At 35.3% G+C, this 15,459-nt stretch overlaps 1 protein-coding gene across 1 annotated transcript in view; it reads left to right on the top strand.

Moving 5' to 3' along the window:
- Window positions 1-15,459, top strand: part of side-VII (sidestep VII) — a 1,274,787-nt gene that overhangs the window by 1,048,673 nt on the left and 210,655 nt on the right. The window contains exon 10 of the mRNA XM_069832114.1: window positions 11,710-12,018. Within this exon, the coding sequence (XP_069688215.1) occupies window positions 11,710-12,018 (309 nt within the window). The remainder of the gene's footprint in view (window positions 1-11,709; window positions 12,019-15,459) is intronic.

Raw genomic sequence — 15,459 nt, 5'->3', positions numbered from 1 at the left:
AGAACCCGTAGACTATTACGACTATTTCATTTAAAAATTAAAATTTATTACAGGCGAAAGTAAGAAATCACATTTAAAGATAAAAAAATAATTGAACTTAAATACTAACCATTTATAGGAAAGGAATGTAAACATGAAAAATAAATTAGCAGATAATACAGAAACAAATAAGTACAGTTAAAAATTGTGACGTTTTAATATAACTGCGTGATCTAAACCTCATCTGAGTCATACGACCAACAATCGCCCACTTATACAAAAATCATACTTCCGGTACCAAACACAGGCTGAACGTTTCTATAAAAAAATATTCCATCCCCCTGCCTAAACGCAGCGTTAACCTATTTCAAACATCACATTTTAAAGCGTTGCCGAGTCTTCATTTAAATACATTATTAATATGCTAAGAACCCTTCGACTGTTATGACCATGGTATTTAGGAATTAAAATATATTAGAGACAAAAATCAGAAATATAAATATTTATAAAGTTAATCATAAACTATTTATGGCAAACAAAATGGGAACATAGCTCAGTCTTTTCTCACATGACTTGAATTGTGTTATCTGAAGTAAGTAATAAACCGTTTATGGCAAAAGAAATGGAAACATAGCTCATTCTTTTCTCACATGACTTGAATCAAGTTCTCTAAAGTAGGTAATAATCCGTTTATGGCAAAAGAAATGGAAACATAGCTCAGTATTTTCTTGCATGACTTGAATCAAGTTCTCTGAAGTAGGTAATAAACCGTTTATGACAAATGAAATGGAAACATAGCTCAGTCTTTTCTCACATGACTTGAATTATGTTATCTGAAGTAAGTAATAAACCGTTTATGGCAAAAGAAATGGAAACATAGCTCAGTCTTTTCTCACATGACTTGAATCAAGTTCTCTGAAGTAGGTAATACACCGGTTTTTAGCAAAGAAAAATGGAAACATAGCTCAGTATTTTTCCGTTTGATTTGAATCAAGTTCTCTGAAGTAGCTAATATATCGTTTATGGCAAAAAAAAAAAATGGAAATATAGCTCAGTCTTTTCCCGCATGAACGTTTCTATAAAAAAAAATATTCCATCCCCCTGCCTAAACGCAGCGTTAACCTATTTCAAACATCACATTTTAAAGCGTTGTCGAGTCTTCATCTAAATACATTATTAATATGCTAAGAACCCTTCAACTGTTATGACCATGGTATTTAGGAATTAAAATGTATTAGAGACAAAAATCAGAAATATAAATATTTATAAAGTTAATCATAAACTATTTATGGCAAACAAAATGGGAACATAGCTCAGTCTTTTCTCACATGACTTGAATTATGTTATCTGGAGTAAGTAATAAACCGTTTATGGCAAAAGAAATGGAAACATAGCTCATTCTTTTCTCACATGACTTGAATCAAGTTCTCTGAAGTAGGTAATAATCCGTTTATGGCAAAAGAAATGGAAACATAGCTCAGTATTTTCTCACATGACTTGAATCAAGTTCTCTGAAGTAGGTAATAATCCGTTTATGGCAAAAGAAATGGAAACATAGCTCAGTATTTTCTTGCATGACTTGAATCAAGTTCTCTGAAGTAGGTAATAAACCGTTTATGACAAAAGAAATGGAAACATAGCTCAGTCTTTTCTCACATGACTTGAATTATGTTATCTGAAGTAAGTAATAAACCGTTTATGGCAAAAGAAATGGAAACATAGCTCAGTCTTTTCTCACATGACTTGAATCAAGTTCTCTGAAGTAGGTAATACACCGGTTTTTAGCAAAGAAAAATGGAAACATAGCTCAGTATTTTTCCGTTTGATTTGAATCAAGTTCTCTGAAGTAGCTAATATATCGTTTATGGCAAAAAAAGAAAATGGAAATATAGCTCAGTCTTTTCCCGCATGACTTTAAATCAAGTTCTCTGAAGTAGGTAATACATCATAATGGCAAAAAATGGAAATACTGTATAGCTCAGTCTTTTCCCGCATTACTTGAATCAAGTTCTCTGAAGTAGACAGTTTAGACAAAGAAATGGAAACATAGTCCAGTCTTTTCACGCATGACTTGAATCAAGTTGTCTGAAGTAGGTAATACACAGTTTAGACAAAGAAATGGAAACATGGCTCAGTCTTTTCACGCATGACTTGAATCAAGTTCTCTGAAGTAGGTAATACACAGTTTAGACAAAGAAATGGAAACGTAGCTCAGTATTTTCAAGCATGACTTGAATCAAGTTGTCTGAAGTGGTAATACACAGTTTAGGCAAAGAAATGGAAACATAGCTCAGTATTTTCACGCATGACTTGAATCAAGTTGTCTGAAGTGGTAATACACAGTTTAGGCAAAGAAATGGAAACATAGCTCAGTCTTTTCACGCATGACTTGAATCAAGTTCTCTGAAGTTGGTAATGCAAAGTTTAGACAAAGAAATGGAAACGTAGCTCAGTATTTTCACGCATGACTTGAATCAAGTTCTCTGAAGTTGGTAATGCACAGTTTAGACAAAGAAATGGAAACGTAGTTCAGTATTTTCACGCATGACTTGAATCAAGTTCTCTGAAGAGGTAATACACAGTTTAGGCAAAGAAATGGAAACATAGCTAAGTCTTTTCACGCATGACTTGAATCAAGTTCTCTGAAGAGGTAATACACAGTTTAGGCAAAGAAATGGAAACATAGCTCAGTCTTTTCACGCATGACTTGGATCAAGTTCTCTGAAGTTGGTAATGCACAGTTTAGACAAAGAAATGGAAACGTAGTTCAGTATTTTCACGCATGACTTGAATCAAGTTCTCTGAAGAGGTAATACACAGTTTAGGCAAAGAAATGGAAACATAGCTCAGTCTTTTCACGCATGACTTGAATCAAGTTCTCTGAAGTTGGTAATGCACAGTTTAGACAAAGAAATGGAAACGTAGCTCAGTATTTTCACGCATGACTTGAATCAAGTTCTCTGAAGTTGGTAATGCACAGTTTAGACAAAGAAATGGAAACGTAGTTCAGTATTTTCACGCATGACTTGAATCAAGTTCTCTGAAGAGGTAATACACAGTTTAGGCAAAGAAATGGAAACATAGCTCAGTCTTTTCACGCATGACTTGAATCAAGTTCTCTGAAGTTGGTAATGCACAGTTTAGACAAAGAAATGGAAATGTAGCTCAGTATTTTCACGCATGACTTGAATCAAGTTCTCTGAAGTAGGTAATACACAGTTTAGACAAAGAAATGGAAACATAGCTCAATCTTTTCACGCATGACTTGAATCAAGTTCTCTGAAGTTGGTAATACAGAGTTTAGACAAAGAAATGGAAACATAGCTCAGTATTTTCACGCATGACTTGAATCAAGTTCTCTGAAGTAGGTAGGCCTAATATACCGTTTCGATGACACTCACAGATTGTTCTGCGCAATAGTATGCCACGAGAGAAGTCGTCACTTTGGTCTGAAGAGAATTTAGTCTTCTTGTATTCTTTAGTCGGAGTCTGACAGTTGTCGAGATTGAAGAATGAAAATTTCTTTACTTCTACACCAATTTCATGCTCAGTTAATTCATTATTTTAAATTAATTCTTATTAAGACATCCACATTAACAACTACGGAACACGGAAAATAATTGGCTTTTTCTTCATCTTCACAGTTTATGTCCGCAATTTCGCTCCTTTTCCAATAACACGGTCATTTTTCTTTATGTGGATCTCCTGAGACGAAGGACCGGGTTTTGAATCGTCCCTTGTATGAGGTCTTTGAGACGAAATTTTCTCTTCATTTCTTGTCTCGCAAACTTCCGCACCACTTAACCACGGCCGAAAAACGGAATATATTGTTTTAGTGGATGAGACTATAAGATTAAGTATTACTAGAGTTTTGAAGTGAACGATGTGCCTGCATCCAACAAGCGAAGTACTTGACTAATGGTTCATGCGACTGTTGTTTCCTAAATCGGGGCAGAACAAAACGTGGACCACTTTAACAATTGCACTAATTTTACAATTTAAATTATTTACACTCTACATTAGCATATGCTATTGTTACTACTTACACTAATAAAGAATTAAGCTTATGCACAGTGTTGTCTATTGTAACGCAAGATACTTTTATTTCACAATACTATAGCCTATTATTTTGTAAATTGCGTACAATAGTGTAACTAATGTTTCATCAATGTAAGCTTTCATTCTTTATGACAGTGTAATAGTGAAAAAAAGCGTATTTTAAAGTAGGGCCTACACAGTGTAAAGGGCTGTCATACATTTTCTACTTTAAAAAGCCGATTTTCAGAAAGACAGCTTATCGTCTCTAGAATATGATTGTTAATGTTACCTGATTTAAATTTAGCTTGGATTTAGCATTATGAAAATGACATGATCACTTTTATAAAACAGTAGTAGTGCTTTATTACTCATTGATTTACACATTACTTCCTTCTTAGCAATTGTAATTTCAGATAGAATTAAACTACATTCAGATATTACTTTAGTAGAATATGATTTCTATTTTTAATATATCAATATTCCTTTCTTATGTTAATTATTTCTTCGATCCGAATTGTTTTATTTAATACTAAATTGTAATCATTTAACTCTTTACATGTACCTACAGTACGATTATATAGTCCTGAAAGTCGCCGGAGATATGCGCCTGGGTCAGGCGAGTCCATTTACTTACGCCAAAGGGTTTTTGAGTTAGTTACTCGCTTGCCTTCGGAGCGATCGGTTGTCATGCTTGCGGTAAGGCGGTATGTTTCTAGTACAATTAAACTCTACTGCATTCCTTTACCGACAGATCGCTCTTGTCTCTGCTCCGGAGCTCTCCCCACTACTCCTAATACTTCCCCTCCTTCGCGTCGCTGAGCTGTTAGGACTAAATAATTGGTCTGTAGCTAAATATATCTAGATTATTTTGCCCTTACTATTATTATTATTATTATTATTATTATTATTATTATTATTATTATTATTATTATTATTATTATTATTAACATAGGTTAACCCATTAATGCCCGTAATTCCCTGTGTGACATTTTGGCGTCATATTTCTGTTATGTGATCCTGGAAGAACCCTAATCAATATTTCATTCATGTACCTGCAACCAAAAGGTCCATTTTAGGCTGGCAACTTTAGTTGCCACTGGGCACTTGCGTGTCTGATATTTATTTTGTTATTGTGAAATAAATGCATCTAACTTCAATAAAAAGGTTTTGCTTTATTTAGCACTTACAAATTTACACACACTACATAACTTGAGACTATTACTTTACACTCTCTCCATAATTTTTGTGTCAGATATAAGGGAAATGTCGATTTTATTCAATACCAAATAGTCCTTATGCATCATGAAATGTTCTGAAACACGACTCAGGGTGAAGCGCAGCATCACTCTTACTGCAAACGAATTTTGTACTATAACCACATACATGACATCTTCGATACTTGGATAGACCGTCCTCGACTATATGGCCTTTATCGTCCTTACGCACTTCATCCAGCACTGCGGAAAATGATAAGGAGCGACGGATTCCTGGCGATTTTGCTGTACAACCATATGACTTCAGGAGATGAATGACGCATTGATGTTTGTATTCAAGAAGAGAGATGTCATTCTCAAATCTACGATACAGAAGCCATCCTTGAACACAAGCTAGTTCTTAGTATGGATGCTGTAACGTAAGTAGCTATAAACTGATCACCAATATCAACACCACCCATGTTGGTATTATACTGCGCTACAGGTCCTGGAACTTTGACAGACATTTTCTTCCTATCAGCTCTGGAATATCTGCTTGCCTTTCTCATGGGATCAACAGGATGATAGTTCGTGAGAACTGTAACGACACTGTTCTTATTCCATCGGACTACCAGCAAATCGTTGCAAGTCGAGGATGCGATTTCACCTCGGGATACTTTCTTCCAGCTTTTTTTATCAGGCAGATTCATTGAATCAGTGATTCTGTTTTCCCGTAGAGTTCCAGTGGCTCCGAGCCTTCTGTTAGTAAGTCCTTGCATCAGTCCAACAGTTGTGAAGAGATTATCGAAGTAGAGCTATATTCCTTGTGGTAACTGCACATGAGCAACCAATCCCAAAGCAACATTACTTCCTTAGCCAAGACCTGTTTCAGGAAGGCGAGTTGAACTTTCACAATATGGTTCAGCATGAAAGATAAACCCAGATGGATCAACAGCAACCCACAATTCGAATCCGAAGAGCACAGACGTTTCCCTTATGAATTGACGTCCATAATATGGAATCATACTTTCATCAATGCTTACACATTTGCCAGGAAACACCTGTTTGAAGGAAGCGTTCAGTATATGGAAAAGTTGTCTCACTTTATAGAGAGAATCAAGACCATCTAATCCGTCATTATTGGTCAGGTGAAGGAATCTCAGTAATTCATCATATCGGTTGTGTCGCATAAATTCTGACACTATTGGCACATGAACATCCAGTTCGCTTCTACAGTAAAGCCTTCTTGATGCCAGTTTGTGGTACCCAGACAGAAGTAGAATACCGATTAGAGTAAGAATCTCTTGCCTTGAGACATTCAAATTATGCATAAGATGCTGAGCCACATATCTATTGGTTTCCATAACTATAAGCTGAAGCAATTCTGTAGAGAAAAAGGTTCTGAGAGCATCTAAAGGAGATTTTACTGTTTCTCTAAGTAGATCTTCAGCGTTGCGTCGAATATCAGGACTCCTTTCCTTGATTTTGAAGTCTGCCACTTTGCTGTCCTTGCTCCATTTTAGATATGAAGTAGTTAGCTTCAAATTTTATTCCAATTATTTTATAATAAATGTATAAAACCTCTATACATACAGTTAGCCTATTTACATAACGATAATACAATAACAGATGAAAATCAGATATATTAGTACCAGATATTACGTAAATAAAAATGTGCTACAGCACGGAATCGAACTACGAACTAGTCAGTAGTGAAGAAAAGAATTGCTATAATAAATTGATATTATATCATTGTTCGTTTTCAAAGTTAGCAATGGTAAAATTTTGAAGAATATGTAAAATGAATAAACAAATAATCGTAAGTGCCCACTGGCAACTAAAGTTGCCATACAAATTCAAACCACTCTAATGAAATTGTGATAAGTTGTAAATTAAAAACCTGTTAGTATAATAAAATTGCAGATATTCTTATTAGATTTATGTAATTGAAATTGTTGTGCAGCAATTTTTGGATCTAATTTTACTTACGTTATTGAAGGAATGTGTAGTAGTCCAGAATATTGTGTGTGCACTCCTTATTGATTTCTTCTGTACTGACGACGTAACGAACGGATGCGATAAAACTCATCTCGAACTAGAGGAGGATAGTTGAATCTTTACACCAATTGTTGTGAACAATGAACAAATTTACAACTGACCGATCTATAAAGCTTTATTGCCTTGGCAACTTTAGTTGCCACTGGGATATAATGGGTTAAGGGTGTTTGAGAATAAGGTGCTTAGGAAAATATTTGGGGCTAAGCGGGATGAAGTTACAGGAGAATGGAGAAAGTTACACAACACAGAACTGCACGCATTGTATTCTTCACCTGACATAATTAGGAACATTAAATCCAGACGTTTGAGGTGGGCAGGGCATGTAGTACGTATGGGCGAATCCAGAAATGCATATAGAGTGTTAGTTGGGAGACCGGAGGGAAAAAAACCTTTAGGGAGGTCGAGACGTAGATGGGAGGATAATATTAAAATGGATTTGAGGGATGTGGGGTATGATGATAGAGACTGGATTAATCTTGCACAGGATAGGGACCGCTGGCGGGCTTATGTGAGGGCGGCAATGAACCTTCGGGTTCCTTAAAAGCCATTTGTAAGTAAGTATTATTATTATCATTATTATTATTATTATTATTATTATTATTATTAATATTATTATAGATAGATGTTAATAGCGTGTGCAACAATATCCGAGATAATATCAAAATTGCAGCTGAGCAGAGCATAGGTTATCATGAAACTAAGAAAAAGAAACCGTGGTTTGATGGAGATTGTTCCATTGTAGTAGATAGAAGGAAAGAGGCAAAATTGAAATTCTTACAGGATCCAATTGAGGAGAAGAGAGATAATTATTTCAATGAAAGACGGGAAGCAAGTCGTACACTTAGGAATAAAAAGAGAGATTACTTGAAGGAAAAACTGAAAGAGGTAGAAACAAATAGTAAGAATAAAAACATTCGAGATTTATATAAGGGTATAAAGGAATTTAAAAACGGATATCAGGCAAGGGTAAACGTGATCAAGGATGAGAATGGTGACTTACTTGCAGACTCTCATTCAATCCTAAACAGATGGAAAAACTATGTTGGGCAACTACTAAATATAACATAGGCCAAATAGAAATGATCGGGACGAAACTCAAATACAAACTCCTGAGCCATTCATACCGGAACCCACACTTTCTGAAGTCGAAATTGCGATACAAAATCTGAAAAAGTACAAGTCTCCAGGTATCGATCAAATTCCAGCAGAATTAATACAAGAGGGTGGAAGGGCATTATCTAGCGAAATCTATAAACTTATACTTGCAATTTGGGAAAAGGAAATTGTACCAGAACAATGGAAGAAGTCCATAATCGTACCTATTTTTAAGAAGGGGGACAAGACTAACTGTAGTAACTTTCGAGGAATATCACTTTTGTTGACATCGTACAAAATTTTGTCGAATATCCTTTTGAGAAGATATATGTAGATGAAATTATTGGGGATCATCAATGTGGTTTTAGGCGTAATAGATCGACTATTGATCAGATTTTTTGTATTCGACAGATATTGGAGAAAAAATCGGAGTATAAGGGTACAGTACATCAGTTATTCATAGATTTCAAAAAGGCGTATGACTCGGTTAAGAGAGAAGTTTTCTATAATATTCTTATTGAATTTGGTATTCCCAAGAAACTAGTTCGATTAATTAAAATGTGTCTTAGTGAAACTTACAGCAGAGTCCGTATAGACCAGTTTCTATCTGATGTTTTTCCAATTCACTGCGGGCTAAAGCAGGGAGATGCACTATCACCTTTACTTTTTAACTTCGCTCTAGAATATGCCATTAGGAAAGTTCAGGATAATAGACAGGGTTGGAGTTGAATGGGTTACATCAGCTTCTTGTCTATGCGGATGACGTGAATATGCTAGGGGAAAATCCACAAACGATTAGGGAAAACGCGGAAATTCTAGTTGAAGCAAGTAAAGCGATAGGGTTGGAAGTAAATCCCGAAAAGACTAAGTATGTGATTATGTCTAGTGACCAGAATATTGTACGAAATGGAACTATAAAAATTGCAGATTTATCCTTCGAAGAGGTGGAAAAATTAAAATATCTTGGAGCAACAGTAACAAATATAAATGACACTCGGGAGGAAATTAAACGCAGAATAAATATGGGAAATGCGTGTCATTATTCGGCTGAGAAGCTTTTGTCATCTAGTCTTCTGTCAAAAAATCTGAAAGTTAGAATTTATAAAACAGTTATATTACCGGTTGTTCTGTATGGTTGTGAAACTTGGACTCTCACTTTGAGAGAGGAACAGAGATTGAGGGTGTTTGAAAATAAGGTTCTTAGGAAAATATTTGGGGCTAAGAGGGATGAAGTTACAGGAGAATGGAGAAAGTTACACAAAGCAGAGCTGCACGCATTGTATTCTTCACCTGACATTATTAGGAACATAAAATCCAGACGTTTGAGATGGGCAGGAAATGTAGCACGTATGGGCGAATCAAGAAATGCATATAGAGTGTTAGTTGTATAGGGAAAAAGACCTTTGGGGAGGCCGAGACGTAGGTGGGAAGATAATATTAAAGTGGATTTGAGGGAGGTGGGATATGATGGTAGAGACGGGATTAATCTTGCTCAGGATAGGGACCAATGGCGGGCTTATGTAAGGGCGGCAGTGAACCTCCGGGTTCCTTAAAAGCCAATAAGTAAGTATTATTATTATTATTATTATTATTATTATTGTCCCATTGTTTTATGTAGTCATGTTATTTATATTTGATATGTATTTTTATACTTGTTAAGTGGAAGAGAAGGCCTTATGATGCCAGTACCAGTAAAAATAAATCAAATAATTTAAATTATAGGAAAGGCCTTCGTAGTATCAATCTTTATCGCTAGAATGCATTTCACACAGTCTCCAAGGTCAAGTTTTGAATCATTAATTGAACGTCAGCTTCAGCACAAACAAGACCACGTATTGCCTCATAGCATCTGCGTCACGCTTCAGCATAACGTCTCACTAATATAGTCTATGAACAACTAACTTATCATCGTACGCTCTGGAAGAGAATACGATCCCTAGTGATAATATATGGGGCAATACAATGTAAAATCCCCTGTATAAGTAAGTTAAAATGAGTAATATTAATTTGAACTTACGTAGGACCACAGTCTCTAAGTGGGACGGAAAGTTATTTCCATTATACGGAGAGAATATGGTTACTGTTTGTCAGTGTTTAGATATTTAAATTCAGGGGGAAATGGTCTATGTCCGCATTGAATTTTCTGATAAAATGGAATACAGTTAAACCTGTTCAAATCGAAACCTGAATAATCCGGAATCCTGTCTATTTTGAAACAATTTATTGGTCCCGGAGAAATTCGTATGTTTTATATGTAATTTTTCCTGAATAAAACGGAACTGTCCAACGCGGAAACTGAAACTGTATGCTACTGTTCAAAACGGAAATAATATTTTTGACACGCTATTTTAATTAAACTATATTTCGAAGCAGTGTGTAATTTCAAGGAATGTACAAAATATGTAGGTCACTAAGATAAAAACCAGTTTTATTTGCAAAATTTTAGAAGGTGCGAGGGTGAGTTGGCATGGCAGTCATAAATTTTATTACCCTGTTGACTAGGCAGACAAGTCCATTCAAAGATTTTCAATGCTTGACACCCGTATAACTGTCATAGCTGGGCAGAACGCAAATGTAGTGATTTTGTGAAAGAAAAAAAAAAGTTGTGTAAAAATGTATCATTAAGTGATGAAGTAAAAGTTGTCGAGTTAAAGGAAAACGAGAAACGAAGTGAATGGGAAATAAAGTTGAAGTTCAGTTTTAGTAAACTTAGGTATAACACTTAGAAATAAAGACTCTATCATGAGTGAGTCTTTTGTGGTCAGTAATGGTGACAAAAATGAAACAGGAAACAGCTGATTATGTGGAAATAAATGAGAGAGTGGGTTTTTCATGCCTTTCAAAGACCATGCTAATATCTGGATCTATTCTGCAAAGCAAACCCTTGAACTCGCAAAGAAATTATATAAGCCAGAATTCAATGCTTCTAATGGATGGCTCCTAGTCCAATTAAATAATGTTCTGTGATATACAGTACAGTATTATAATATAGTGGTAGATATTAAATTTTCTGTGATTAGTTTATGAGTGAGTTACGATAATGGGATTTTCATCAATATGATTTGCCAATGGAATAAGCGACAGAAAGGTGATTTATTGTCAGTAGTGTTAAAGGGAATATTTTGTGGCATGCCATTTTCTCTTTCATTTATACAATTGATAAAATATTCCATTTTAACTTCACATCTGAATAATACGGAAACCTGTTCACAACGGAAAAAAAGAAATTAGGACCAAATCACTTCTGTCTTGAATAGGTTTTACTGTACCATCTTCTGGGAAGTGCCAGTCGTACTCCTTGTGGATTCGCACGAACCTTGGAATGATATATGGCTTGTGTCCACAGAGCGCCCACGCCCCGGGTTCCGCTTCACGCCCATGATGAGCGTGCTGATTGGCGTGGTGTCGGCCCTGCTCATAGTCGCCGTCGTCGTGGGCATCGTGCTGCGTCTGCAGTGTTCACACAACGAGGACCGTCGCAAGCGCCATAAGGCGGCGGCCCATGAGCAGAGGGGACGCGGCACCGGCTCCGGGGGAAGCGGCGCTGGCGGCGATAAGGGCGGCAGCAGCCCCATCAACAAGTTGGACCCCGGCGGCACGGAGAGTGGCGACAGCGACGAGAAAAATCCGGACATCATACCCCAGCCAAGCACAGGTGAGAGTACGTACTACAACTTCATTACCTCAGACGGTTCAGTTCTCTGGTCAATAAAAATACAATGCGTATGCGTATCCAAATTGTTCACAATTAAGCACCTTCTTCATGGGGAAGCACAATTGACAGTAAGAATAAACACCTTCGGTTCTAAACTGGAATTTATCTTTCCCAGAGATAAATAAGTAAACATTTTACAGATATCAGTATACAAGCTATAGGCCTATTGATTACTAACAGAACACAGTATTATATTATTTACATGTAAGATTACAATTACAATATTCTGTCGCAAATACTATGTGTAAACCCACAGAGTAATAGGAAATATATTATTTGACAAATTAATAACTTTAAATTTCTGAATTCATTTTGTAGGGATAGTGAACTTCATAGATTGTTATAAGCAGAGGACATAGAAAATCTATTGCGATCCTCTTCTTATATGACTTTAGAATTATTTCCTGCAGATGTCCCTCAAGTCTCAATCGAGATGTTCGCACTAAGAGTCATTTGTTCGCAAAGAAAAGAAACATTGTAGTTCGAGAAACATTCGGAGTTATTTAATCCTCCATATGATATATCTAGTTCATTTTCACGTCAGAAGATAACCATGCAAACAAGTACGAATTTTAGATCTCACTTATAAATTCGTCGACAGGGTCGAAGAATTCTTATGCAAGGGTAAAATATAAACAGGTAACCGATCGGTTCACCTGCTCCAAAAAAAAACTTGTTAAGTTCGTAGATGTTTTGATAGTAGTGAGAAGTTTCCATTGCGTCAAGAGAGAGAAACAAAAGGATGCTGCATGGAGACTTATAGAAAAATGAATGAATCAGAAGTAACATAGAAATTCGTTAGAAATTAGTAGGATAATTCGGTGTTATCAAGCTCCGCAAATATACATTCAAACCCCGCAAATATGCTTCGCGGTCGCAACAACAACAACAACAACAACAACTACCCTCCGCCTGCTTTCCCCTCCCCTACTGTGAAAGCTAGGGTACTATTTTCCGTGTGCACTTGCAGTACTGATTATTCCGCGCGAAGCTATGGCACAGTCACTCCTCTACAGCTGGCGCACTGTTCATTTTGTACGTACCTCGATCTGCACCAATTACAAGCAATATGATTAAACTGTAGTTGATGGATAAAAGTACAGGACTTATTACAAGAGCAAAGAAGAATAGAAACGGAGATGCAATAACTATTCTTAGGTATTTAGTACAAAAATCGACAATTTTAATGGATGACACATTTAATTACAATGCAAAACATTTTCTGCAATTACCGTAATAAGAATTCTCAGTGTAGTAGATGGTTGATATGGGTATTCGGGTTAGCATTATTATATTCTTCAGAAGTGCAAGATGCATTTGTTGATGATCTTATGTCCGTACAAACCCGTGAAGCTGAATCTTCCTCAGATAACTTAGTTGAGAATTACATTGGCATAATTCAGCATTTCCTCCCTCATTATAGACATGCACATATTAAGAAGCATTTTTAGTCCAAGTCCGAATATATTTGTATTTATTCAAGCTCTTAGAACTGTACAGGTAGATATTGGTGTTAAAATGAAAAGCGATAGGCCCTGCTACTTCCAAACAAAATTTTAACCTTAAATATATAAAAAGAAAACATTATCTACATGAATTACAACTCTACCATAATAAGCACATAACAAGGCTACAGTACTTACAGCGTGCTTCATACCATTACAGAAAGTAAGGAAGGAAATTTTCATAGGCCTATGATGGATTTTGTCGTGATTGTTTTCAATATCAGCAGTAAGCAATTTTTAAACCGCCAGCAATGATCGACATAAAGGTATATTATGCTGCTGGTCCTAAGCCTAGAACAGAGTACACAATATTGACATTACTAATTATTCGTTTACTATGAAGTGTGAAGGGAATTTGCTGAGTATTGATGTGAAAGAGTGGGGGTAACTGATGAGGAGAGATAGTTGCGCACTTTGATACAAGGGTGACAGGGGGTTCTTTTGTTGCGGAGCTTGGTTTAAATTTTTGTTGCGGAGCTTGATATTACCCGGATAATTAATTTTGATACCGGTACTAATTATATAATAATTTGTTGTATGTAAAGCAATTAATATATTAAACAAATCATTCAAATTAAGACATATATGTATAATAAATAATGTAATATAATGTGATATAATATATAATACAATACAATACAATGCAATATATAATATAATATAATATAATATAATATAATATAATATAATATAATATAATATAATATAATATAATATAATTTCGGGAAATAGACATAAATATACATTAACCTAGTGTCTTGCAAAATTTATGTGTAGTCTGGTTTCTGCTATACAAATAGAATTAAAATTAATAAGAGTTCAGTTACATAACAAAATGGTATTAATTTGTTTGCCACACATTTAGTGTCAAATAATTTTGATAATCTACTATGCATGAAAAGAAATTTTATATTTGTTGTGAAATATGAAAAAAACTTCTGCGATATTTACCTATGTTTGGGTGAAACAGACAGAGCTCTCTCCACATTATTGCCTTAGTTTAAGAACCAACATCCCGGCTGTGAAGTAATTTCGTAGCTTTTATTCATTGTTATCTATGCTCTGTACTAACCCGTGAATGTGTTTGTGTATCTAATTAAACAGAATAGGCAAATTCTGCAAAATTTAATACACGATTACACATTAACCATCTTTAAACAAAATGTAATTTCCAACATGAAATTTATCAGCGTAAATTTAATTACACGTGTCAATATTTCGATAATCGATTATGCCTATATACTGTGAAACTTTTTAAATTAGGAACGTGATAGTCTGATAACTAATTAAGCTTAACCCTTTTTCGTGTCTATTGTTCCTTTTTATTACCTTTGCTCGTTTCCATTGTATAAGTCCGAGCAAATTTCACTGAGTTTTTATTATTCGTGTTGTAAATTGAAAGCCAAAGGCACATGTTTGTGTAGGCAGCGATTTTAGGTATAATTAACCATGATTGAAATATTCGTGAATAAATCCAAATCTACATTATCCTTTTACTAATTCCACATCGTCACCACAGATCTCTTAGGAAGATACACCTTTTCTACAATAATTGTCTAAAGCCAAAAGTAAAGTGATATTCCGATTGTGAGAAAGATCGTACTTGCTAAGGGTGGACTCTTCTCAAATTCAATTCCGAAAGTAATATTACTAAAACTGTTTGTGATATTTCAGTAGTTATCTCAATAAATTGCGGGCAGCACTACAGTTTAAAATTGTATTATAAGTGCAAGAATAATGGACACTTTTTTCACTTCACACGTTTTCAAACAAAATTATGATAATGGGCAATAAACCAGAAGAAGTACGACTAGACTACTGTATATTTGACACAGCATGGTTATGAACGAAATGCAGAAAATAATTTGGGAAAATG

The sequence above is a fragment of the Periplaneta americana genome, chromosome 8, assembly GCF_040183065.1.
Source record: "Periplaneta americana isolate PAMFEO1 chromosome 8, P.americana_PAMFEO1_priV1, whole genome shotgun sequence".
In the NCBI taxonomy this organism is placed as follows: domain Eukaryota; kingdom Metazoa; phylum Arthropoda; class Insecta; order Blattodea; family Blattidae; genus Periplaneta; species Periplaneta americana.
The sequence above is the reverse complement of the archived record's forward strand: the minus strand, read 5'-3'. Positions and strand labels throughout refer to the sequence as shown.